Source organism: Psammomys obesus, unplaced genomic scaffold, assembly GCF_907164565.1.
Source record: "Psammomys obesus unplaced genomic scaffold, mPsaObe1.curated_primary_1811, whole genome shotgun sequence".
Taxonomy (NCBI): domain Eukaryota; kingdom Metazoa; phylum Chordata; class Mammalia; order Rodentia; family Muridae; genus Psammomys; species Psammomys obesus.
The window spans coordinates 7,578,141-7,603,746 of NW_026596120.1; the positions used below are offsets into that span (position 1 = coordinate 7,578,141).

Below are 25,606 nucleotides of genomic sequence, written 5' to 3' on the forward strand. Positions count from 1 at the left end.
ATAACCCGTAGTCAAGACTCAATATGTGTTTACTTCACATAGTTATCTGAATGCGCTTGCGAATACTTGAGATCTACACTCAGCAGTTGCATTAATACATAGCAACAATGGTTGCCATGTTGTCATTAGGTCCCCCAAACCGATTCTGCCTATAACTGAATGCTTATATACTCTGACTCCCATTTTCCCACCCCTAAGTCCCTAGTAAACACCATCCTACTCTCTATTACTATGAGTTCAACTTTTTTCTAGCTTCACATATACATGAAAGCATAAAATTCTCTCTTGCCTATTTTACCAAATATGATGCCCTAGAGGTTTTCCAACGTGCTGCAAATGAACTTTCTTCTTTTTGTTTTTTTTAAGACTGGACACTTTTATAATGTGCATGTCTGCATATATCACTCTGTATGTACTCGTGTCTCTTTTATTTCCTTGTCCGTTCTTTCGGCTGCAGATACTTTAGGGTTCTGTGTTTTGGTTATTGCAAATTATGTTGCAATAAATTATGGGAATGAATTATTGCCTCAAGAAAGCAATTTTATTTCTAAGGACTGGGGATATTAGAGTATATAGTAATTCTATCTTTAATTTTTATTTTCTGTAATGAATGGCTAAAAATTTATATCCCAACCAACAATATACAAGGGCTTCTTTTTCTTAAAGCAACTTATAACATTTGTGATATGAATCTCTTAGCTTTTTGATAAAGGCGATCATAACAATTGAAGGGTAAAATATCCTTGAGGTTTTAATTTGTGTTTCATTTATGGTTAATCTTTTCTCATACCTTCTGGCCATTTATATGTTTTGTTTTGTTTTTTTATTTTGGGAGGAAGTCTATTCAGGTGCTTGGCACTTATTTTCCTAATGAGTTTTTGAATTCTGTATATGTTTTGAATAACTCATTATTGTGCACATGGCTTATGAATTTTCTCTTTACTCTGTAGGCTGCTGTTTTGCTTTGTTGATTGCTTTATTTATGGCAAAAAATATTTTTAGTTAATTGTTTTTGTTTCCTGTTCTGTTGCCTATCTTCTTGGTTTGCTAAGAAGTATTTGTTTTATCATGAAAAAATATTGATATTTTGTCAAATATACTTTCTGTATCTATTCAAATGGTCATATGTTTTTGTCTTTTATTTGGTAAATATATGTTACATCATTTGATTTGTGTGTGGTGAAACTTCCTTTTATCTCAAAGACAAATTCTACTTGATCATGGTGGAATTTAGTATGTGTTATAGTTTGAAAGTGAAATGTCCCCAGTGGGTTCATGTGTTTAATCATTTAGTCTCTAACTGACTGGACAATTTGGAAAGGTTATTGAATCTGTAGAAGGTGGGACTTCACTGGAGGAAGTGAATCACTGAAGGTGAGCCTTAAGACTTTATGGTCCATCTCCAATTCCTGTTGACCCTCTGCTTCCTGAGTGAGGATGCGATATGACCAGCCAGCCTCCTGTTCCTGTCACCATGCTTTACAAGCCTGCAGCATTTCCTTGCCAGGGTGGACTACAGCCCTGTAAGAATGGCCCCAATAGACTCAGAGATCTGAACATTTGGTCATTAGGGAGTGACCCTACTTGACAGGGATTAGGAGGTATGGCTTTGTTGGAGTACAAGTGTCCTTGTTGGAGGAAGTGTTTCACTGAGGATGGGCTTTCGGGCTTCTAATGCTCAAGCTAGGCCCAGTGCCTCTCTCTTCCTGCTGCCTGCTGATCTGCATGAAGTATTCTCAGCTACCTCTCCAGTACCATGTCTGCCTGCATTCCCATGCTCTCCACCATGAAGATAATGGCCTAAGCCTCTGAAACTGTAAGCCAGCCCCAATTATTTTCCTTTATAGAGTTTCTGTGGTCAAGGTGTCTCTTCACAGCACTAGAACTCTAAAGAAGACAAGCCCCCTGAAAGAACAAGCTAAAGTAAATTTTTTTTCTTGCTTGAGTTGTTGCTTCTGTCAAGTTATCTTTCACAGCAGTGAGAGAGTAACTAAGACAGTTTGGTATTGGGAAAGAGGGACTTGCTATGATGAACTTGACCTCATGGTTCTTAGGCCTGTGGGATTGGTGGGAGGAGTTTGGAACATTTTGGAGTTCTGGGTTATAAAGTACCTTGAATACTATAAAGAGAACTTAATGGCACCTCTACTGGGGTGGGGGGTGTTAAAAGATACTGCTGGGGCATTAAAAGAAACATAGTAGATGCCTGGGTCACAAGATTTCAGACAGGAGCAAGGACTCTACTAGAGCTGAGGTAGGGTCAACTTGTATAATATTTTGTTCAAGAGTCTGGCTTCTTTCTGCCACTTCATGAGAACTCGTGTGAAACTGAAGTTAAAGATAATCTGTTTGGCAGAGGATAGGTGTGTGAACAAGCTTAGAACTCCAGACAAGGCAGCTGTACCTAGCTGCTAAGGAGATTATCACCATTAAAGAGATGTAACCAGCTGCTCTGTCTTCTCCACTAAGATGGGCTCTGCTTGAACTGTGAGACAGAACAAACCCTTTCTCCTGTAAATTGCTTTTGTCAGAACATTTGATCACAACAGGAAAAGTAACTAAGGAAGTATGCTAGTATTTTGTTGAGGATTACTTCCGCAAGGATTAAGTTCCTTGCGGATGTTGGTGCAAATTTTTCCTTTATTGTAGTATCCTTATCTGAGTTTGGTAGAGAGGTTAGCCTTTAAAAAAGTTGGGAACTACTTTCTCCTCTTTAATCTTTGTAAGGAGAGTTTGAGAAAGACTGGTCTTTAAGTATTTGGTTAATGGCCATGAAGCTACCAAGCCCTAAGCTTCTCAACGATAGGAGGCCACATTCTCTCATTACTGATTCATTCTCTTTACTCATTCCACTTACCCAGCCATGGTAGACTCTATGTTCCCATTTCTTTTAGGTTATTCAGTTGACTGATGCGTGATCATTATCATTTTTTAGCAGTTTCTTACTTTCCTTTGTGTTTCTGGGGTATCAGTTTTCTCATTTCTTTCTTTCTTTCTTTTTTTGTCTCTCTGGTATAGCTACTAGTTTGTCAATTTTATCTTTGCAAAATATCTTTCACTGATTTATTTTCTATTATTTGTCCATTTTTCATTTATTTCAGTTCTGACCATGGTTAGCCCACATTTCTGTTAATTTTGGACTTTCTTTGTTCTTTTTATAGTTCTATGAAGTATAACAGCAAGTCTTTTTTTTTTTTTTTTTTTTTTTTTGGTCTTTTTAAAACACAATTCTTACCACCATCAATTGCCTTCTTAGAACTGCTTTTTCAACAGCTTAAGTTTGGATATGTTACACTTCCACCCTTAACTATTCCTTCATCTTGTCTTTTGGTAATTTCCTCCACCCATTGGTTGTCAGGCGAATGTTACATAATTTACACATATTTCTGAATTTTCCATCTTTTGTTTTCTTCCTGTTATCATTCTCTACTTTCGTTTAGTTGTGGTTGAAAGGGGTGGTTGATGTGATTTTATTCTTAAATTTAAGGCTGGTTTTGTGCTCCAATGTTATCTATCCTGAATATGTCTCCTGTGTGCTTTGTATTCTGCTGCTGTTGAGAAAATGCTCTCTGTGTGTTGAGCTTTAAAGTATAATTTAAGTGCAATGCCTTCCTATTGATTTTCTGTCCAGATGATCTGTCCATTTCTAAAGGTAGGTATTAAAGACCCTTGCTATTATTGTATTATTGTTTGTTTTTTCTTTCAGATCTGTGAGTATTTGCTTTGTATATTTAGAAGCTTTAATGATATATACATGTCTTTATAATAGTTAGCCTACTGACAAGTTTATCTTCATCATTAGGTATTGACCCTCTCTGTCTATTGATACAGTCTTTTACTTAAATTCTACTTTTTCATCATTTAATCACTGTGAATTTTGATTGGTGAATTTAGCTCATTTACATTTAAAATAATTATTAGTAGACAAGGACTTAATATTGTTATTTTAAATTATTTTCCAGTTGTTGACTACATCCTGATTCTATTCATTGCCTCTCTTTACTTTCTTTGTTATTTGACAATTTTCTATAGTAGTAATACTTTTATTGCCTTCCCCTTTGCTGTTACTATGAGGCTTACATGAAATATAGTTATACTGGTCTTTTTAAAACCTACAACAACTTAACTTCAGTAAAAGCTCTGTACCCCCTATGTTCAGGTGTGTGTTTGGATGTCACAGTTTACCTGCTTTTGTTTTCATTGTATATTATCTTAGTTGTACTTAGTCTTAATACTTTTGTCTTCAAGATATATGTGTAAGTAATTTACCTATCACCATGATAGTATCAGAATATTGTAATTTGATATGTACTTATTGGTATCAATGACTTTCACATGCTTTGATATCATTAAACAGCATCATTTTGGTTCAGCTCAAGCATATATGTCTATATACCACACCCGTGCTTGTTGCCTATAGAGGCCAGAAGAGGGCATTGGTTCCCCTGGAACTGAAATTATATGTGAGCAGTGACAATGACTCTTGTAGTCTTCAGTAGTTGCCTGAGCATTTTAAGAAAACTCAGCCACCTTTTCTAGACTCTTGGGAATGGCTTCCGGAATGAAATACCTTCACTGTGTGGGGTGAGGGGTAACCCTGCAGCATCACACTTAGTGTCCAGCATGTGGTTCCAGGTGTGAAAGGGAGAACACGATGACTTGTTTCAGGAATTTGGGATTTATAACATCAGCAATATGTGGTCCTTGGTACTGCAAGGGATATAGTGGCAGAGGAACAGCTTGGTATCCTCATGGTAGCTGTGACAAGGAGCAGATGCTGAAGCCATTGTTGAACATCTGACTGGCTGCAGGAATTCACATGATGACAAGAGTTGGGGTAAGGTCGACTGTGAATCTCTGGGTATGGTACTGTACATGCACAAAGCTACAGGCAGAAGGCTGGTAATGTGTACGTATCCTATTATAAACACTGGCTTTATTTATGCATTTGGTGTATGGGAGCCAGCAACAGAGATTAGACCAATTGTCTGTATATGTATAACAGTAGGGCTCAGGCTGGCAGTGTGGACGTAGTCAGATGCAGGAACTAGCTATAAATTCAAGCCTGATGGTGGTGGTGCAAGTGGCAGGGTGCAACTGGGCCCTGTTGCGCAATTTTTGTAGCTACAAAGGTTGACTGTGAGCATGTGAGCCAATGGGCATCCATGGCAGGGTTAGTGAGGCATCAGAGCTTACAGTGCTCATCTTTGTGGCTATGGGGACCAACTTGAGGAGTGAACATGATTGTGGGGTTTGGTGAGGGAAGGCAGGGCTGGAAGGCATGCCCGCGATTATATGAGATAGCTGCAGACACATATTTAGCTGAGAGACCTGATAATGAGAGTTGAGACTAGATGCTCTTGGGCTCAAGGACTAGTAACAAGTGTGTATGTCATGGTCAGCTTATGCTTGCAGTGGGTGCACAGGTCATTAGTTTATGGCTCCCTGGATGTACTGGTGTCTGGTTGGGTGCCGTTGGAGGAGGCAGCTAGGTTTATCTCCTGGAGAGAGCATGAAGAGGAGTAGCGGTTCAAACACCTGGAGACTGAAAAAGTGAAAAACTACAGGCTCCTTAGTGGTATAAGAGGACAGGATCTGTCTCTACCATACACCTGGCACCTGGCAGCTGTACACGATGACATCACACGTTGCAAAGCAACCTAGGAGAGGGCTAGTGCATCAGTGCATGCGCTAACACACACAGACGAGGATAGCACGGAAGAAGCACAGGGCCGGCATGGAGGCATGGATGGAGGAATTGGCCCAGATGAAGAACAAGCAAGTCTTTATGGAATTATGGATGGGAGGTAGCCTGGGATGGGGCTGGGAGATAAAGACAGTTTAGAGGGTTAATGACTGTCCTGCTCCGAGTGAAATAAGGCTAGTCTAAAATCTAGCAGGTGTCTGTGTCTTTTACTGATTGTGATAGTGAAAGAGCCTGGCTAAATGAGCCTGACCAACTCCATGACAGGCTTTATTTTCTTGCTAGACAGAACAGGCCTATGAGTTACAGGAAAAAAACACAGAAAAAGGGCAAACAATCAGAAACAGTCAAAACATCTGGCCTGGGGAAGATAAGGTTCCTTAACTACCTGTCTGAAAAGCACCTAATCAGAGTCACATAGCCATCATGGGCACCAGCCAATTTCAATCGAGGTCACATAGTTACAGTAGGAGTTCCCCTTTCCAGCTTTAAAAAGGGGTCTTCAAGCTCCCCTCTGGGTCACTGCCATGTTGTAAAGGTGGTGACCCCAGTATGCTGGACTTCTGCAGAATAAACACCCTTTATAGCTTGCATGCTAATCAAGTCTGGGGTCGTTCTTTCAGTGTATTCTGTACCCTAACATCAGGGGGTTAGATTACAGGGCAAATACTAAACATTATTAACCTGATATCATTTATTTTCAGCGACGCATGATAATGAAAGCTACAGTGTTGTGCAGTGGTGACCAAGAGAAAGGAAGAGGAACCCAGTGAAGGCTACTGGTGGCCTCTGAAGAGGAGGTCACTGGAGACCACATGGCTGACACTGAGAGTCCCTGACTATCTGATTTGTTTCCAGATATTGCCCGATGTCTTGGCTATGTTGGCCTCTCTGATAATGGGTGGGGTGACTCTGAAGTAAGTCCTTTGGGAACTGTTTTGAAAGACTGGCGAAGCTGGATGTTCAGCACACTCTACTTTTTTTTTTTTTTTTCCTATGGAAGGAATAGGTGAGCTCAGGAATTCCCTCTCTGTGCTGGGCCCTGCCAGCCTGGGGGATGAGCTGATGTAGGTAAAATGAAACTGATATTCTTTTTAATTTTTACATAGTTATTCTCAATATTTCTTCCATTGTCTTGTAATTTCTTAGTTTGATCCCATTGTCCTAGACTGGCTGTTTTCATGTATGCATGGCTACATACTTGTTCTTTGTTGGGGAAACAAACTAGGGCCTCTTTCTCTGCTTCTTTGGTGATCTTACCCCATACTATGCTTATGAACCTAAACTCCTATCTGTCCTGTTCAAGTATCATCAAGGAAGAGGTTTGTAGTGGGAAGCTTCAAGTGCCAACAGTATGGCAACAAATTAGGAAATTCTTCCTGCCTTAGGGTTCAGTTTCTCCACTTGTCTACTGAAAACTGAATCCAGATTCTGTTTATTTCAGAGAGGCTGGCCAAAAGCCAGCGATGGAGCTTGTATACCACCCTGTACTAGAACTTTCCAAGATGGAGGCAAAAACCTCATTTCAAAGTTCTATGTGCATCATCTCAGCCAAGATTTCATGAAGACTGACTAAACCCCATGGACCAGTCACAGGAACAAGTATCTGATGACCATAGATAGCAGCATTACTCAGCTGCTGTGAGTACTCTGAGCAAACATCCCATCCATGGCCTCAGAACCTCACAGTAAGTTTGGAGCTGAGACTGCAAAGGTATCACATGGAAGGAGATCAAAGGTTACAGGTGAAAGATGTTGGGCCTGTAGGTACAGGAGGTCATTCTTCCTCCACCTAAGTATTTCTACTCTTTCTGCTCCCGTGTCTTTTCCTTTCTTCTCACAAGCAAAGAGCCTGGCAAGTTGAAGAACTGGGAGCATCTACTTAGCTGTGGAATAAAGAATGTGGAAAACTTTGTGGTCTAGGGAGGGATCTGAGACTCAGCAGCACTTTCCATGGTGTGCTCATATGCAAAGACCTTCTTCAAGGAGCTGAGAAGGTTGCCACAGAAGTGATGGATAAGGGCCCACTGGGAAGCTCATTAGACTGGGAGCTGCCCAGGTCCTGTCTTCATTACATGGAGAGCCACTTTTGTAAACCTCTCTGTTGGGGGCCAACTCTCCTCGCCATCTTATGTTGTAAACCAAAGTTGGAGGCAGAGGCCTGGCAAAGGCCCATTACTCACTTTTAATGAGACAGCCAGGGAAATAAATTGGCATATGTTAGTGGAATGGCTCATCAAGGTGAGTAATTATCTTCTTGACTAGGGCTGTTTACCCTCAGATGGAAGAATTTGCATCTCATCTTACCCTGGGAGCTCTTGAGAACAAGGACCAGGAGGCCAAGTGCAGCTTGACCACTAATCACAGATGTCTCCACTTATCTGTCTTGCTATTTACCATGTACTTGTCATGCCCCAGATTCCCAAGCTTTTTGGGGACAGGCTGAAAAACTGATGACAGGGGAATAGAAACCCAGAGGAGGAAAACACAAAAGTTCTTTTATAATTTATGGTTTGTGTGTGTCTATGTGTAGGGGGTACAGGCCAGCTTCTCATAGGGCTTGGCTTGCTGGAGAAGCTGTGTGGTAATGGTTCTGGAAGGTTCCACAGATAAAACTTATCTTCCCTCCAGTATTCCTACCTTCTCTTTCCTCCTGCCCTGTATAATGAACCAGGTCCAGACATGTACCTCTTAGTCACATGCCTTTAGCCTCCTGTCATAATAGACAGGCAGATCTTCTGGGACGATACTTGAAAGTGAGGGTGCAGGTATTCCCTTGCTTTCTGGACCCTGCTCTTGTTCTGAAGATGTAAAAGAGTATACCACAGAGCAAGCTTCCCTCTTGAAGCACTCCAGAAGACTTAGGAGCAAGTGACTAATTTTTGCCCACTGTCAATGGTGGCTGGCAGGATTCTCAAATCTAATTTGCATTCTAACTCCAGTTACCAGCAATTTTTTTCACTCTTCATGTCCCCTTCATGATTTCTCTCTCTCTCTCCCTCTCTGTTTGGTAAACTCCCATAAAGATAGGCTTGTGTCTATCTTAAGATCTATTCTAGCTCCACTCTGAGTCTATCAGCAAACCTAAGACTTGTTACAGATGTCTCAGGCCTTGCAACTTTTGCATCCTTCTGTGCTACCCAACTGTTACCTAAGACACAGCGGGGATAATATAAAGTACCCACACAACTCCCACTAATACTGAACAAGGGACTCAGCAAATAGTACCATTTCATTACATTGCAATCAAGTTATAGTCCAAGTGGACTGAGTTGATTGGACCTCTGGCCATGTGTACACTATCATAAGAGTCATGTTAATGGTGATGGGAAATATCCAAATGGTTTTATGGAATCATTTTCAGTTCAATTCAAACTGGGTGTGTGTGTGTGTGGGGGGGGGGCTCTGCTACAGTTGGGATTCTCAAAGGGGAAGTTGGCAAGAGTTTTAAAGGTTTCTTAACAAAGTTATGGTTGGAAGGTAGCTTAAAATTCCCAATTCTGTTAGTATCGCTTTGCCTGGAAGCAGAAGCAAGTGGTTGGTGGTGGTGATTGGGGAGCACTCATGTTATAACTGAAAATACTGTAAGGGATCCAGATGTGGCCAAGATGATGATCAGGTGCACACCTAGAAAATAGCTAAATAAAATTTCCAGGAAACTGTCCTTGTTTTGTATTCAAATGTGTGAGACTGAGTTCTCCAGACCACATTCATAGAGGTTCCTGGGGTTTCCTGGAAGAAGTTTAAACCTAACAAGGTTCTAATTATATGTGAGCCATCAACTCAAGTGCAGAACTGGGTCATGCCACCTAAGTAAAGGGTCTCTATTGAGGTACCACTGTCAAGTACATTTGGAGCCCCTCTTGGCCTTGGGTGCAGGGACAGTGAATTTGTTTTCCTGCCCATACTGGCATCTTCTCAGGACACTTACCATTTCTGTCAATGGCAAAAGGCACATCCGTTGTGACAATTTCATAGTTGCAAATCTGGCTGTACTGGGGGGAACAGTCCTCATCAATGGCTTCCACCTGCAGGATGCTGTCGTAGATCTTGCCCTCCGTGACAATGGCCTTGTAGGCTGGCTCTTTGAAGGTGGGAGCAAACTCGTTGACATCCTTCACCTGGATGTGGACCACAGCCCTGCACCACAAATCAGAAAGAAGAAATGATGGTAAAGGAGGAATCACACCATATGTTGTGGGGCATTGATCCAGCCCACGGCCGTGTGAGTGGCGAGGCCTCAGGGTTCTCAAGGATGTTGGTGCTTGAGAGCTCTGTCTTCCCTCCCTCTGGAAGCCAGCTGCAGCAACCTGCTCTTGCCTTGATGCTGAGCAAATGCCCTAGATAATCCTCCCATTTGTTGTCATCCGCATTGCACCCATTGTCATCCCCAAGGTTACACATTCCCTCTCCAACTTCTCCCCCCCCCATTCCCTTTCCTCGAGTCACTCATTCTTCCACCCAGAAAGAAGTTGGCTTCTTATGCTCTGTTATGCTCTGAGCCAAACCCCTTAAGGGAGAGAACAGGGTTGAGTCAAGGTGAGAAGTATCTGACAGAGAGAAACAAAGAGCTTTGCAGAAATGCTGAAAAAAAATTTAGTCTGGATCTGAGGAGAGGGGTGGACTTAAGGAATGCTTTCTATAGGAAGCAATGTTTTCACTTCGTTCTGGAGGTGGCCTAGGAGTCTCTTCCAGGGAAGAAAAGCAGGTACAGTATTCCTGCTGTAGAAATTAGCTTATGCAAATGCTCTGGTGGTACTCACCATCACCTTGGCCACACCTGGGTCTTTTTCAAATATGATCAATTATAAACATGAACGTCTCATCCCCCCAACCACCACCACTACCACAGCCCACTTTCTGCTCCTAGGCAAAGAGATGCTAATAGAATTGAGAGTGTCAAGCCACCTTCCAACCATGCCTCTGGTGTGACCTGTAGGTGGACATATTTAAAGAACAGAAGGGGGGGGGGACAGGGAGCTCACTTGTGTGACTTCTTCCAGGCTGCCTCCTGGGGCCCCGCCCCACAGTCGTAGGCCTGGATGATGAATGTGTACTCCTTCTGCAGCTCACAGTCGATGGGACTCTTGGCCCGGAGTCGGCCCTCTCCAGACGTCTTGTTGAGCACCACAGCCTCAAAGGGCAGCTCCTGCCCGTGGATCTTGAATGCACAGATTTCCCCTGCAGAAGAAGAGAGTAGTGAGGGTGAACGCTGGGAGTCTCCAGGCTGAAGACAGTGCCTGTACTGGGCCAGATCCACAAGCCCAAGACTTCGACACAATTTCTTCCACAGGCTCGGAATGTTCAACTAGTCTTGGCCTCTGGAGATCAGACCTGCGTGCTCATTTTATGGAGACTAAAATGGAAGTCTTTCATGGGTTGGGGATGTCACTCAGCAGGTGCTTGTGTAGGCTTTGTATGGGGAGTGCTTTTTCTCAGTTTCTTAGTCTTCCTGGTAGACTTCCCCTTGCCTTTGGCCCAGACTGGGATCAAGGAATTTGCTAACAAAGTTCAAAACAAAAGACAAAGGGCTGTTAGCAAAAAAAATCAAAGGCTAAAGCTTTGCCCAGCCTATTGTCATGTGACAACATCTTCTGTGCTTGAAAGCATCTTGCATGGGCTGGCAGTACAGCCAGGACTAGGAGATGGCTAGAGCCTTCATTGGTCTTAAGTATGAACATTGCTTTTCCATTTCCTTCACCCTAGTTTCCACATAGCACATTGTTGTTGCAGAATCCTCCCCCTCTTCAGTCTCCATTATGTCTCTCTACCCCCCTCCCACTCACAGTGGGAGCAGGTAATTTTCTCTTTTGAATCAGTGGGAGTCAGACTCTGTGAGTTCAAGACTCCCCATGGAGCTTGAACAGCTAACTTCTTAAAGAGCAGAACATGTTGCAAAATTAATGCATTTTGCCCCTTCGGCTGGGCTAATGTCTATTATAACTGTTTCCCTGCATTAAAATAATAAGGCCACAAGAATATTCTTTTTTCCTCTATTTGTGAATATTTATTTCTTGAACTCTGACTATAAGGCAAGCCCTGTAGTAAACGTTTTGCGATGTGCTAAAATTTTGAGACATGTCCTCTTGTGAGCACTTGTAGACTTCAGGCAGTGATGTTCAGCTGTCCAAAGGCCACTTGTATTGCAGAGGGGTATGCTAGCACTCTTGGATGGGCAGGAGAACCAGTTTGTAGGCTACCGAAGTATAGAGTCAAGATATCTAGGTTCAAATTCCAAGTGTGCTACATATGGAGTGATAGGTTTAAGTCATGTGACAATCCTCCTCTAGGTTTTTAGGTGTGCCTAAAATCAGTAAAGTGGTCCATGGGATAAAGTTAGGGAAAACGACATGTACTCTGAGATGCCTCGCCCTTGGTCTGACATTGCTTCAGCCATACTGCCTGGACCAGGGAGAGGCCTGTGAACTGCCTGGGAGTGTCTAGCAGAGTTTGCTTTTGGGGTGACAGGGGCCTCTGACTCACCCTAGCCCAGCCTTTATTCAGATGTTGATAGGAGGTGACAATTGGAGGCGAAGGAATAATGAGATTGATTGCATGCTTGCTTTGGGCAATGATCTTTGTTTCTAGGCAATCTTACTTGACCTTCATAACAAACCTACAAGGCAGCTGTTCTATAAAAGCGTATACAAATCATTATTGTTCTTTTGTTGTCGAGGCTGGGTTTTCTTACTATTTAGTCCAGGAAAGTCTGGGTCTCACAATCCTCTTACCTTAGCATCCTAAATGCTAAGATTATAAGTCTTCATGACTCAAACTTATACAAATTGGGAGGGGGGGATGAAGGAGAAGAGGAGGAGTGAAATCATGGAATTACTTGCTCAGTGTCACCGGGGTAAACTTGGGCATTAAACCCAGGAATGGCTGATTTGTAATCCCACATGTTCTACTCTAGCACTCCATTTCCAAAGATCCCCAAGATATCTAAAAAGACCCCCAGGGATCCCTCTGGGAATGACTCATATTCAGACAATAATTCGAGTGTGGCTGAGGTGAGTCCCTCACTTTCCATATGGGAAGCATGCCCTGATCTCTTACTAACGTTTTCTAAGATGTTGAATCAATACCAATTTTACCCATGGGCTTTTGCTTTTCTTATTATTTCTTTGATCTTTGATTTCATTATGAACATTCCACTTTCATTACCTCCCTTCCTGGCTGTTTCTCAAATATAGATATACAACAGTGAATAAAATGGGTTGCAGACCAGGTTATAGCACGAACCTAGGCTCCCGTCAACTCTCACTGCCCAATGTTCCCTGGGCACCTCAGCATTGCCCGTTTTGACAAGGATAACCCTGTAGCCTTTAGGGCATAAGAATAGGTTTTAACTCATCCCTGAGTTTAACTACTGCTCTGAATTAGGCAATATGCCCTCTGATTCTATCTCTGTGACAGTGTTACCAGCATACTCAAACTGGTTCTGGAGAATTCTCTGGCGAGCCCAACCACCGCCATGATTATAAGGCTAATCAGACTATTTCATTCTGAAGAGCCAAGTTAAACCTAAAATAGATGAGAGTAATTTTCTGCTGGAAACATCTGATCACAACCAAAGTAGTTCACAAGACTCAGCAATCCTTAAGAAGAAAATAGGGAGGAAGGAAGGAAAGGGCACAGAGGAGACCCAGGGAGAGAAGAGAAAAGTAAACTTTTGGTTCACTTACTTAGCTCAATATAATTCAGTGGAACTAGTAATTTAGAAGACCAACTATTACGGTTTGGATAGGAAGTGAACCCACCCAAGGACTCATTCATTGGCGGTTTAATTCCATATGCAGGAGTCAGAGGTGTGAATCATGAAGGCAATGACATGGTGGATGGATTGACAATACACTGATGAATCTATAACAGAATGGGCTGTCAGAGTCTAGCTACACAAAGCAGGTCAGGGGAAGCATACTTGTGAAGGGTAGAGCTAGCCCTGCCTCCCCATTTCCATCTCGTTCTCCTTCCTGGCTGCCATGAGGTAAGCAGCTTTGTTCTACCTCGTGCTCACACCATGATTCTCCACCTCACCTCAGGACAAAGGCCTCTCACATAGTCTTACCTCATGTCCCGAGCAACAGGGCCCAGGGTCCATCATTGAGGCCTCTGAAACTATAAACCATAAGGAACCAGTTCTCTCTCCAGGTATTTTGTCAGGTGTGTTGTCTTTTCAGGCATTTTTTGAAAGTGCCAGAAAGCTGACTACCACATCAAATAAGCCCCAGATACTGCACTATACTAGAAATGAGGATGGATGACTTGGGTATTTAAAACATAAGAATCAGGTGTCATCAAGTAGCTGTTAGGTTGTAGAAAAGACTGACTACAAATAGGACCAGCTCAGGGCCCACTTAGTGCAAACCATGTCAGCCTTTTGAACATAACTTAGAACTCATATCACACTGATTATGGAACATACCAAATACTTATGCTCCTGTTGAACAAACATTTTCTTGCTAGATAATCCACCCATTCATGCAGTAAATATTTATTAGGAACTAAGTGCCGGGCACCAGTGAAACGGCGATGAACACAGCCAGCCCCACCTATGGTCCCCACACTACTACTTGCAGTCCAGGAAGAGAAGCAGTCAGACAGCTACACCCCTGGCTAAGAAGCAGGGAGCGCCACATACACACTGCAGAAGAGGCGCCGAGGTCAGATCTGGTGGGACAGGGAGGGCATGCTTGCCTAAGGATGTGAAAGCTATGCCGAGGCTACGGGAGGAGAAAGAGGAGACACCAGGCCACTGGAATGACATCTTGTTTCAGGCAGAGGGGACAATATGCCTCGGGGACCTTCAAAAGAAAGAGTCCAACACTTCATGGTCCAGTGTGGCAGGAACAGAAACTGCTAGACTAGGGCCAACTTCTCGGGTGTGTGATGTGAAAGTCACACAGGGCTCTGCGGTCAGAGAGGCACTGAGTTCCAGTTAAATGTTTGTGTTTAGAACTGGCATTGCTGGGGCCAGGGAGGTGGCTCCAGGGGTAAGAGCTCTACTGTCCTAAGGACCTGAGGTTGAACCCCAGAACCCATGCAAAAACAAACAAACAAACAACAACAAAAACAGGCATGTCTATACATACCTGTTACCACAGCGTTAAGGAGTGCGGGCAGATTCTGAAAGCTCTTGGTTCTCTGAGAAATACCCTGTCTCCATGTAATAAAACAGAGAATGATGGAGGAACTCCATCAGTGCCTTCCTTTGGCCTCCATATGCTCACAAACAGGCATGGGGTGTGGGAGGGGGGTTGCGTGCACCACACACACACACATCACGCACACAAACTGGTGCTACTTAATAGAGAAAAGGGCTTTACTTTTTCTATAGCCAGAACTATATCAAAGAGAAAAATTAATATACGGCAAGTTGAAAGAAAGGAAAATGTAGGTATGAGAATGATCCAGGATGGGGTTTCAGAATAAAGATGCTTAGACCAGCTCGCAGCGTCAGTTTCTAATACGCTGGGTCACCTTGGTCTAGAGTTTGTTACTTGTAAAGGTTTTTCAGTGGGAGGATGACGCACTTCAAACAAAAACAAAGCAGACTGATGGCCTCTGGGTGAAAACGTCACTGTCAAAATCGTGCTTTCCAACACGCTTTTTCTGTGGGGGAGCTGGCCTGGCAGAAACTGTGTATATGACACACACAGGTTAGGGTGTACATCAGGGTGGCAGCCGCCTGAGTGGGGACCTGAGAGCACTGAGCCTCTGGGTGCCATTCCTCACCTGCTGTGGCAGGCAAATCAGGTAGATGTAGAAAGTAGATGAACTCAGCTTTATCACTAACACCTCCAAAGGCCTGACCGGAAGGAACAGGTATAGCGCCTGGGTGGGCCGTGATGGCTCCCACCCTCTAGGTTTCTGTTTGTAGCACACAATTACCTTCTCTTCAGCAGTTTCACGCTTCTCTGACTCAGCAGAAATGGGTATAGCTGTCTCTTCAGCTCTGCCAGAAGTTTCTGAGGAGAGTGTCTTTAAATTCGTTTTCTTTCTTAAGATTTATTTTATGAGTATGAATCTTTTGCCTGCATGCATATATGCCTGATGCCCACAGAGGTCAGAAGAGGGCATCTGATCCCCTGAAAGAGGAATTATGGATGATTGTGAGCCATCATGTAAGCGCTGGGAATCTTGGTCCTGTGCAAGAAATAAGCACTCTGAGCTGCTAAGCTACCTCTCCAGCCCTTTAGATTGGTTTTCAAAGACTATTTCTGAAAGCACAACTCCTACGCTTTAGCAATGGATTGTATTGACTCTGTCTTCCATTTGAGGAAACTGAGTCTGGGGGAGGTCACAGGATTCATCAGAGGTCACTCTGACAATAGGGAATGAAAGGTCCATGTGTGCATTTAGTCCCAGCACCCAGCAGCTTGTGCATGGTGCCCAGGACTCCACCACTGGGATCCTCCGGCACAGTGTTTCTCCAGAACAATCTGCAGAGATTCCGAGGCTTCTCTAGGGCACCACAAGAATGTGTGACCATCCTAGTAACACTAAGATGCCTGACTTTTCACTGTGCTGGGCTTTGTGCTGCTGCTGTAAAAGCAAATAAAGATGTGGGATGCTGAATAGTGGCTGCATTTTCACCACAGGATCCTCATAGTTAAAAAAAAAAAATAAACAAATCATTCAATAGCAGCAGAGAATGACTTTAGTTCCTTCAGTAAATTTTATTGAATTTTTTTTTTTAGTCTAAACCTTTGGGTTCATGTTTTCTTGTTACTGCTGTTTTGAGACAGGGTCTCATTATATTGCCCAGGCTAAGCTCGGACTTTGTGATTCTCCTACCTCAATCTTCTGAGGGTTGGCATGGCAAGTATGTATCACCACACCCAGCTGCCTTCATGGCTTTTATTATTTAGTGTGACAAAGCTGGAAGTGGAGTTAACCGCTCCCCTGGAATAGCAGGTGTGGTGTCTGGGAAAGTGTGAAGAAAGTTGGGAGCTAAGCAGGGACTTTTTCAAGCATCACTCTTTACTTGTAAGAATGATGGAAAGGCACGTTCCTGAAAAGAAGCCTCTAAAAAAGAGATATGAAAGTGTTGCCAGTGTTACAATTTGAGCTTTTGATGTTTGAAAACTTGGGTCTGTTGTTAAACAATCTTGGGGCAGTGATAATGAATGGGACCTTTTGATACCTTGTGATGAAAGGTTTCCAGTTTTGAAAGATACCATTTAACAGGATACATGATTTCTAGTAAATGACCAATGCAGAGTGTCACACAGTTATAGAGCCTAAAAATTTGCAGAGCAAGACAGATCAATAGCTTTTAATGTAACAGTTTGCACTGGACTGATTCTGTTTCTCTAAACTCCTTTTAGAAAACCCAACTCTCAAACTGATCACATTAGAAAGGGATGACTTTGGGAGTCAATTGCTCTTCTGCTCTTGCATACAATTCAGGGGGATCAAAACTGATCACTGGTTTTGCCCTTAGGAGTAGGAATAGTACCTTTATAGATTAGACCTGGGAAGATCTCCTGCTTCTTCTGCTTAGGAACTTACAGTGAGAAGTCACTGCTTAAGAAATAGCCCCTTAGCAGACGGTGAATCTTTCAGTGAATCTTTAGACTTCCCAATCTCCATAACAGTGAGAAAAAAAAAAATTCTGCTGTTTTTAAAATTCCAGTCTATGGTGTTTTGTTGAAGCGTCCTGCAAGGATCAAGACACATTGCATAATAAGCACATCAATATAATTTCACTTTCTGTATTTATCTCTTTAGGAACTACCAGAGGACTTCTGATATGTAAAAAAAAAGACTGTCTGCAATTATCAGAACAGATTATTAAAGTACTTCCCCCTTTTCTTACTGCATAATTCCCTTTTCTAATTGTCATATTTTCTTCACATTCTAGCCTAAATAACCTAATAATGTACATAGAAGACAAAATCAGAAAGGCTCTTGATATACTTCTATTAAGCTAGATATTGGACAGATTTCAAAAATGTTGGCAATGCTATTTCTTATAAACTTGCTTTGAAAAATATATTTGTCAAATTATGTTACTTATGCCAACATGCAATGAATTTATTATTGCTATTTTAAATAAATGACTATTTGAAAGTGCCTCAGATTTTGTTTCTAATTGAATAGATATTGATGGATGACTGACATAAAGAAACATGCTTGAGAGCATTTACTAGTGTTTGAGAACATAGAAAGGTAATGGGAACAAAATTCTTGGGAACTGCTATTCTTACCATTTCCCAGATATAGCTGTCACATGGTTCATGGGGTCATATCCTGTTCCTGGTGCAGAACTATGACCCTAAATCCTACAGAGAACTCTCAGACTCAGTTTGCATCTCACAAGGGGGTTGCAGAATTTTATATCCATACAGTAAAGTGGTGCAATGAGGGAGCATCATTTCTGCTTCCTGTGGATGTAGGGCCAGACAGGCTGGGTTGGAATGTCAGCTCTGTGGAAGACTGTCTTTGTTGCCTTGCATGAGTCAATTCCCTCTTTCCTTGCTTCCTCATTCCTAACATGAGGTTCTGTTAATAGCAGTTACCTCTTGAGTTGCTGGGGGCTAAGTGATTTGATATATGCAAAGTACTTCATGTCTGACCTGGAGTGTCACTGGATTGCTTTCTGTGACCTCTGTCATTCCATTAAAAAAAAATCATAGGAATCTAGCAAAGTCCCTCTTTCTACTTGAGAAGCAAAGAGAGTGGTTGGGGAGATCATTTAGCCATCAGAAATGTCATACGTGTCATCAAAACAACCTGGCAAGTTAAAGCGTCTTACACCAATTGGCTGCAGCTCATACTCCCCCCCTCCCCACCAGAATGTCAATGGCCAATGACTGTACCTTGGAATTTACATAATATCAGTACTGTGCCGTGGGGAAGCTCAGACTCCAGAGTGACTGGGTGGACTTTGCTAACAGCCTTCTTGGATAAAGTTAGGGGTCCTGAATACACTGCCCTGAGCAGATCCCTCTATCTCCAAAAGACATTTCATCCTAATGACTCGATGCACTGTCCCCTTGAGGAACTGCACCGAAAGGATAGTCTACTTAGGGTCCATACTTTTACTAGAGGAAAAGTCCGTACTTTTAATAAAGGAGGGAAACACTCCTTTAGACTGGGGAGGTGCCTAGAGCGTCTGACAGCTTGCTGTTGGCTGTACACTCTGTCGTCCTAGTACCAACGTGGCAGTCAGTTAGCAAGGACAGCACAGGCTGGGAGTTGAGTATAGGCTTTTGAGGGCACAGTACACCTCCACATAGAGTCATTTGTAGTCACTGTAAGTATAATACAACGGGAAAGGACAAATGCTAATTACATCCTGGGGTAATCATGTTTAGAATATCAAATTAGAGCTGAACTTAGAAATAAGTTTATACTCAAACAAATTGACTTTAAGCACCCCCCCCACTTCAGATTTATAATCAGCCAGGAGTAGAAAATGAAAGGAAAAGATATTTGAGATTGTCACTGTGAGTCCCCCCCCCCCTCAGATCTGGGAGTGGGAAGCTGTTCAGATATACCAGGCACTGAGTTTTTTTCTCTGTTTCCCTAGCTGTAGGAGCTTCTGAGGTTCTTGTTCCATTTCAAATGGGAGTGCCAACCATGCCTAATTGGGAAAGTACCACTAGGCCACAATGCCGAGCTCAGTGTGAGGCTGGCAAAGTAGGAAGGTCACTCAGGTTTTTGTTATGATCACAGTAAATCCTGCCTTCTGGCCTGCATGCACTTAGATGCATACTGTCACCTTGCCTCAATTCCCAACAGAAGCCAGAGCGGGTGGCTGGCTGTCACTGTTTACAGCTTTCTGTCTGCTTAGGACTAAGCAAAGCAAAAGCATATTCTTTAATTTGAAAAGCCATTTTCCCTAAAGTTTTGTGCTGAGATCAACCCCACACCCTCTGTTTTTTTTTTTTTTTTTGGCAGCCTCACATAGCACAGCTATACACTTCTGAGAAATGAAGACGAGGCATGTTTTTCTTCCTTGGCAGCGTCTGTTGAATAAATAAACGATGCAACAGCTTATATATATGCTGGAGATGTGGAGAGGGCCCATAGCCCAGAAAGCCATTATTAGGTCAAGTAAAACGTGCACAGAGGTTGAGTGGTCACTTGGTCTGCCTCGTGCCCGACGTGTCTGTAGGTGAAAGGCTTCCAATACAAAAACATATTGCACATATTCTTACAGGAAACCATCCCTGAGTTAAAAAAAAAACTACAGTAGGAAATGAGTGATGATTTTTAGAGACCCTGGCTGCTCATATCCATGGGTGTTTACTGTGGGGCAGGGGCTTAGAGATGTGGTGGGAACAGCCTGGATTTCTGGGCATTGACCTGCCTGGTTGGAGATGGGAGGCTTGGAAAAAATAGAAGTCAGCCCCACCTCTGCAGACAGAGGAGGCAGGTAGGTAGGCAAAAGTTCTCTGCAGTGCCTACTGCCAAAGCTCTGAGCTCTGAAACTGGTACTCATCCTTCCTTCCTTCGTTCCTTCCTTCCTTCTTTTCTTTCTTCCTTCTTTCCTTCCTTTCTTCCTTCCTGCTTTCCTTTCCCTTTCTTTCTTTCTTTCTTTCTTTCTTCCTTCCTTCCTTCCTTCCTTCCTTCCTTCCTTTTTCAGCACTCTGGGAATACAAGTATTTGGGAAGATGAGTGCATTTCTTCTCAAATACTTCCAGACTCAGTTGCCTTGTGTCACGGAGCCATCTCACAGGCTGCTGAGTTGCAGAAAAGCAACTCAGCATGAATAGCCTTGTGGACATAAAATCCTGCCCTGTGAACATAGGTATGCCTCCATATAATGCTTCAGGGATTCTACTCCAAGTTGTTGTTGAGACAGGGAACCCTAGACTTGAACTCTGGCTAACCACTTTCCATCTTTAGAACAACAGAGTACTGCTGACCTTCACTTCCTTATCTGATTAACAGAAATAAAATTGCCTTCTTCCTGTCAAAAACTACATTATCATTAAAACTCTTTTTTTTGTTGTTGTTTGTTTTGTTTTTTTAACTAAGAACTAGTGAGTAATGAATGGCAAGATCCTTTCCCAATGTGACCATGTACTCTTACCCGTGTCACAGGTGTACTGCTTCGGGCCGCCTTACTGGGATGCTCAGCCTCTACCAACACAGTCAGGTGTCACAGAGCACAGACCATAGAAGAAACAATGAAATTATACCAACTGGAATAGTGATTGAGCTTATGCTGGCTACATTTTAAATATCTGCCAAAAAATTTAAAACCCAAGTATTGGGGAAAAAAAAGTACGGTTTCTGGGTCCAGTTACAAAATTGGATATAATATTGTTTCCATTGTCAAGCTGGAATGGGATTGTGTTGAGTAAGGTTGGGGAGCCTTGCTGTGAAAAAAAAATTCCATTTGCTCACAGCACATGGTCAATAGTTAAGCCAGACTGAGATGGAGAATGTGGTCTAGAGTCTATCTCTTTCCATTCTCGCTTGCCGCTTTGGAGAATTAACAATAGATGCCTTGAAGGTTACATTCACATACGCAAATATAGAGGTCCTTAAGTATTTTTGTGTTATCTTTATGCATTCTTGAGTAGTACCTTCCTCCCATTGGGAGGGAATTGTAACAGTTGCAGAGGCTCCCAGAAGACCAGGACTCTGGTCTTGCCTTCCAGGGGCTGGGTTTTAGAAACAGAAGTGAGACATAAAACCAGGTCACTAGAGGTGTTTAGGGCCAAGGAGCAATCAGTGAATTCTCAGGATACGAGGACTGAACTGCAGAGGAAGACTTAAGAGGACAGACAGGGCTGTTCAGAATTGTGCTGAGAAATCAAATACTTTTCAGATATATATATATAATTTTAGTTTATCAGTGTGGGCGTTTTTCCAACATGAAAGCTGTGCAACATAAACGTGCAGTTCCCAGGAAGGCCAGAAGGGGACATCATAGCCACTGGACTGGAGTTGGGAATGGTTTTGAGCTGCTGTGTAGGTGCTGGGAATTGAACACAGGTACTCTGGAAGAGCAGCGAGTGTTCTTAATGCCGACCCACCTCTCTAGCCCCAAGAAGCCAAATCTTTAAGTATCCTTCTTTTTAAATTCCCTGGTCTGTAGCATCACAGGATCTCAGAACGCCTCAGGGAGAGACATTCATCAAGAGATACTCATTGAGGTCGCTCTCCACATGTGGCTCTTCACACTTGACATGTACCTATTCTGGCTGAGGAACTAGATTTTATGTTTTATTTTTTTTTTACATTTTATTCACTTTTTATCCCCCCATAAGCCCCTTCCTCCTCCCCTCCCGATCCCACCCTCCCTCCCCCCTCTTCACGCATGCCCCTCCCCAAGTCCACTGATAGGGGAGCTCCTCCTCTCCTTCCTTCTGATCTTAGTCTATCAGATCTCATCTGGAGCGGCTGCATTGTCATCTTCTGTGGCCTGGTAAGACTGCTCTCCCCTCAGGGGGAGGTGATCAAAGAACAGGCCTATCAGATTGTGTCAGAGGCAGTCCCTCTTCCCATTACTATGTAACCCACTTGGACATTGAACTGCCATGGACTACATCTGTGCAGGGGTTCTAGGTTATCTCCATGCATGGTACTTGGTTGGAGTATGGGTCTCTGGGAAGACCCCTGTGTTCAAATCTTCTGGTTCTGTTGCTCTCCTTGTGGGGTTCCTGTCCTCTCCATAACCTACTATTTCCCACTTCTTACATAAGATTCCATGCACTCTACCCAACATTTGGCCATAAGTCTCAGCGTCTGCTTTGATAGTGTGCAGGGCAGAGCCTTTCAGAGGCCCTCTGTGGCAGGTTCCTAGGTTGTTTCCTGCTTTTTTCTTCTTCTTCTTCTAATGTCCATCCTCCTTGCCTTTCGGGATGGGGATTGAGTGTTTTAGTCAGAGTCCTCTCTCTTGATTAGTTTCTTTAGATGTACAGATTTTAGGTTTATCCTATAAGTCTATATGAGTGAGTATATACCGTGTGTGTCTTTCTGCTTCTGGGACAGCTCACTGAGGATGATCCTTTCCAGGTCCCACCATTTACCTGCAAATTTCATGATTTCCTTATTTTTCATTGCAGAGTAATACTCCATTGTGTAGATGTACCACAATTTCTGCATCCATTCTTCAGTTGAGGGGCATCTGGGCTGTTTCCAGCTTCTGGCTATTACAAATAAGGCTGATACAAACATGGTTGAGCAAATGTCCTTATTGTGTACTTGAGCCTCTTTTGGATATATGCCTAGGAGTGGTATGGCTGGATCTTGAGGAAGCACTATTCCTAATTGTCTGAGAGAGCGCCAAATTTATTTCCGGAGTGGTTTTATTAACCCATTCTTTTAAGTTTAAAATTATTTAAAAAAAAACAAAACAAAAACAAAAACATACTTTACTTGTGGGAAACTTTAAAGTCAGTGACTGATTTTATTTTATTTTTTGAGAAACAAATTATACAAAATCAAAATGCTAGCCAAGAAGTTCTGATTAAAATTTAGTGTCCAAATTGAAGTATTTTATAAGGACAAGGGCTTTTTAAATGAATGCTGCTGAGGTTGCATATTTATAATTCCAGCACCAAGGAGGCTCACCTGTTGCAGGCCAGCCTGAGACAGTGAGGCCCTATCTCAGTGAAATCGGGTGAGATAAAATGAAATGTTGATACAATAATAGCAACTTCTATGAGTCCAGTAATATGTCTTATTCAAATCAACTCACCTGTGTCTTAGCCACCTTTCCATTACTGTGATAAAACACCATGGCCAAGATAATTGTTAAATTATAACAAAGTGCCAAATTTGGCTTACCTCATCAGTACTTTTTTTTTCTTTTTGATAACTCAAACCCCTAGTGTCCCACTTCCTCCAATAAGGCCACACCTTCTAATCCTTTCCAAACAGTTCAGCCAGCTGGAGGCCAGGGATTCAAATGCCTAAAGGGGCCGTTCTCCTTCATAGCACCAATCCTGCTTCTTTTTCTTTTTTTCTATCTGTGTGATATAGTTACTAGAAAATATGCAATTCTGTGTGTGACTTGGGTCAGAATTCAGTTGGACAGCTCTATGGCACACAATTAATAGCGAATATCATCAAAGGCCAATTTTCCCATGGAAATAAATTAAACTCTGAGAGGATGCGTCCTACAGTAACTATAAAATTATTCTTTTATGTTGATTGTTAGTTTCCTGGCATTATTCACAGCATTTAGGGTTATGCTGCCTCTTGGAATAATGGTCCATTTGACCTTCTTTAGAGGGAGAAGTAACGTTGAACGTCAGCTCCCAAAGTGCTCATTGTCAGGCCTTGAATTAGCATTGCCTCTTTACGACTGTTTGCGTAGAACCATTATAGGATAAAATAATATTTTAAAACTTTAATAATGCTGAAGATAAAAGATAAAACCTTACTGGTCACTTGTAGGCAATGGATGTCTGTTTTGAGAAATGGCTTTTACTCCTCTCAGCTAAGGTGAGAGTGTTTTAGCCAGAGGAGTCCAGTTTATAATTCACACAGGGTCATCCGAATTGAAACTATAACTCTTCCTAAATAAGTTATTAAACCAATAAATTTAATGCTATTACACTAGAATTAGTTTACTGACAAAATAAATATTTTTGCAGATCAAGCCAAAATATCTGACAATATTTTGATTGCCCCATTTCTAACAAGTATAACAGGTTCATTTAAAACTGCCAAATATACCACACTGTTAACTGATATAAGGCCAGAAGCTAATAAGGGATCTGGTGTGTTTTGCGTGACGTGGAAGACTGAACTAACACATGGACCACTTCTGTATAACATCCTAACCTGCAAAAATGGTCTAACATGGTGGGAAAGGCTGAGCCTGGGACCCAGCTTCTGCTCTAGTACTTTCTCTCCTGGCTGCAATGGGTTTACTTGAGTTGACTTGAGACTGTTTCCATTAATTCCTATGGATTTATCTTTCTTTCTCATTTATGTCAGGAGACTTTATACGCTAGTCTTTAAAATTGTTTCTACTAGAAAGTGAAAGCATTAAGTCCCTGTTCTAATATGGCCCTTTGCTCTGAGGCAGCCCTTACCAGGTGATGGGGAGGACCACAGTCCTGAGGGGAAATCAGTTATCTGGCTGGCTTGGAAAATGAGATGCTTAGGGGGTCTGAGGAGAAAACTTAGGGAAGGGAAGCCTCCCTTCCCCCAGGCTATGGCTGATAATGGCACTTGTGCATTTAGCAGGTGGGAGGCAAACTTCAGGCCCTGAGAAGTGGATTGAACTGACTCCATCACAGGCAGAAGACCACTGTCAGTCTGAATTTAGCCAAGTTAGTGGATTGCTTGATGAAAATATCAACAAATATTGAAGAACGGGACCATCCACAATATTTTCCACATCACATTTAAAATATATAGATATAAAATATAGAAGCTGGGAAATAGAGTCCTTTCCTAAAGAGATGGCAGAGACCAACCCCGTGTTAACACAGGTATTTGAATTCTTAATCCACTACATTAAATAAATTCTTGTGAGTATGCTTAAAGCCATGAAACAATGGTGGACAGGGAGAAAATGAGAAGCCCACACTCCTAATCAGAAAGGTTTAGCACCACCCTTTCAGTAATTAATAGGAGGAATTCAAACATGCCATTAGAATCACAGATGATTAACTGACACCTTCAGCTATTCTACCTAATATGTGATAAGAGAGGACTACACTCAACAACAGAAGGCACATCTGTTTCAACCTCATATGACTGAGATCATATGCTGGTTCGTGAAATGAATCCTACAGTTTACAAGGCTGAAAATATACAGAATATACTTTCTGAGAAAAAGGGAAATAAACCAACCATCAGCATTTAACCATAAGCAATCTAGACAAACTTCAGATATTTGGAAATGAGCCAATGTGCTTCTTATTGCATGGATAAGAAAGAAAGAAAGAAAGAAAGAAAGAAAGAAAGAAAGAAAGAAAG

The 25,606-nt window shown here is 42.4% G+C and overlaps 1 protein-coding gene across 1 annotated transcript in view; it reads right to left on the minus strand.

The window, feature by feature from the left end:
- Clstn2 (calsyntenin 2) overlaps positions 1-25,606 on the minus strand; it is a 572,340-nt gene that overhangs the window by 118,329 nt on the left and 428,405 nt on the right. Inside the window, exons 3-4 of the mRNA XM_055629720.1 lie at positions 10,690-10,885; positions 9,636-9,844 (exon numbers count right to left, since the gene is read on the minus strand). Coding sequence (XP_055485695.1) covers positions 9,636-9,844; positions 10,690-10,885 — 405 coding nt within the window. The remainder of the gene's footprint in view (positions 1-9,635; positions 9,845-10,689; positions 10,886-25,606) is intronic.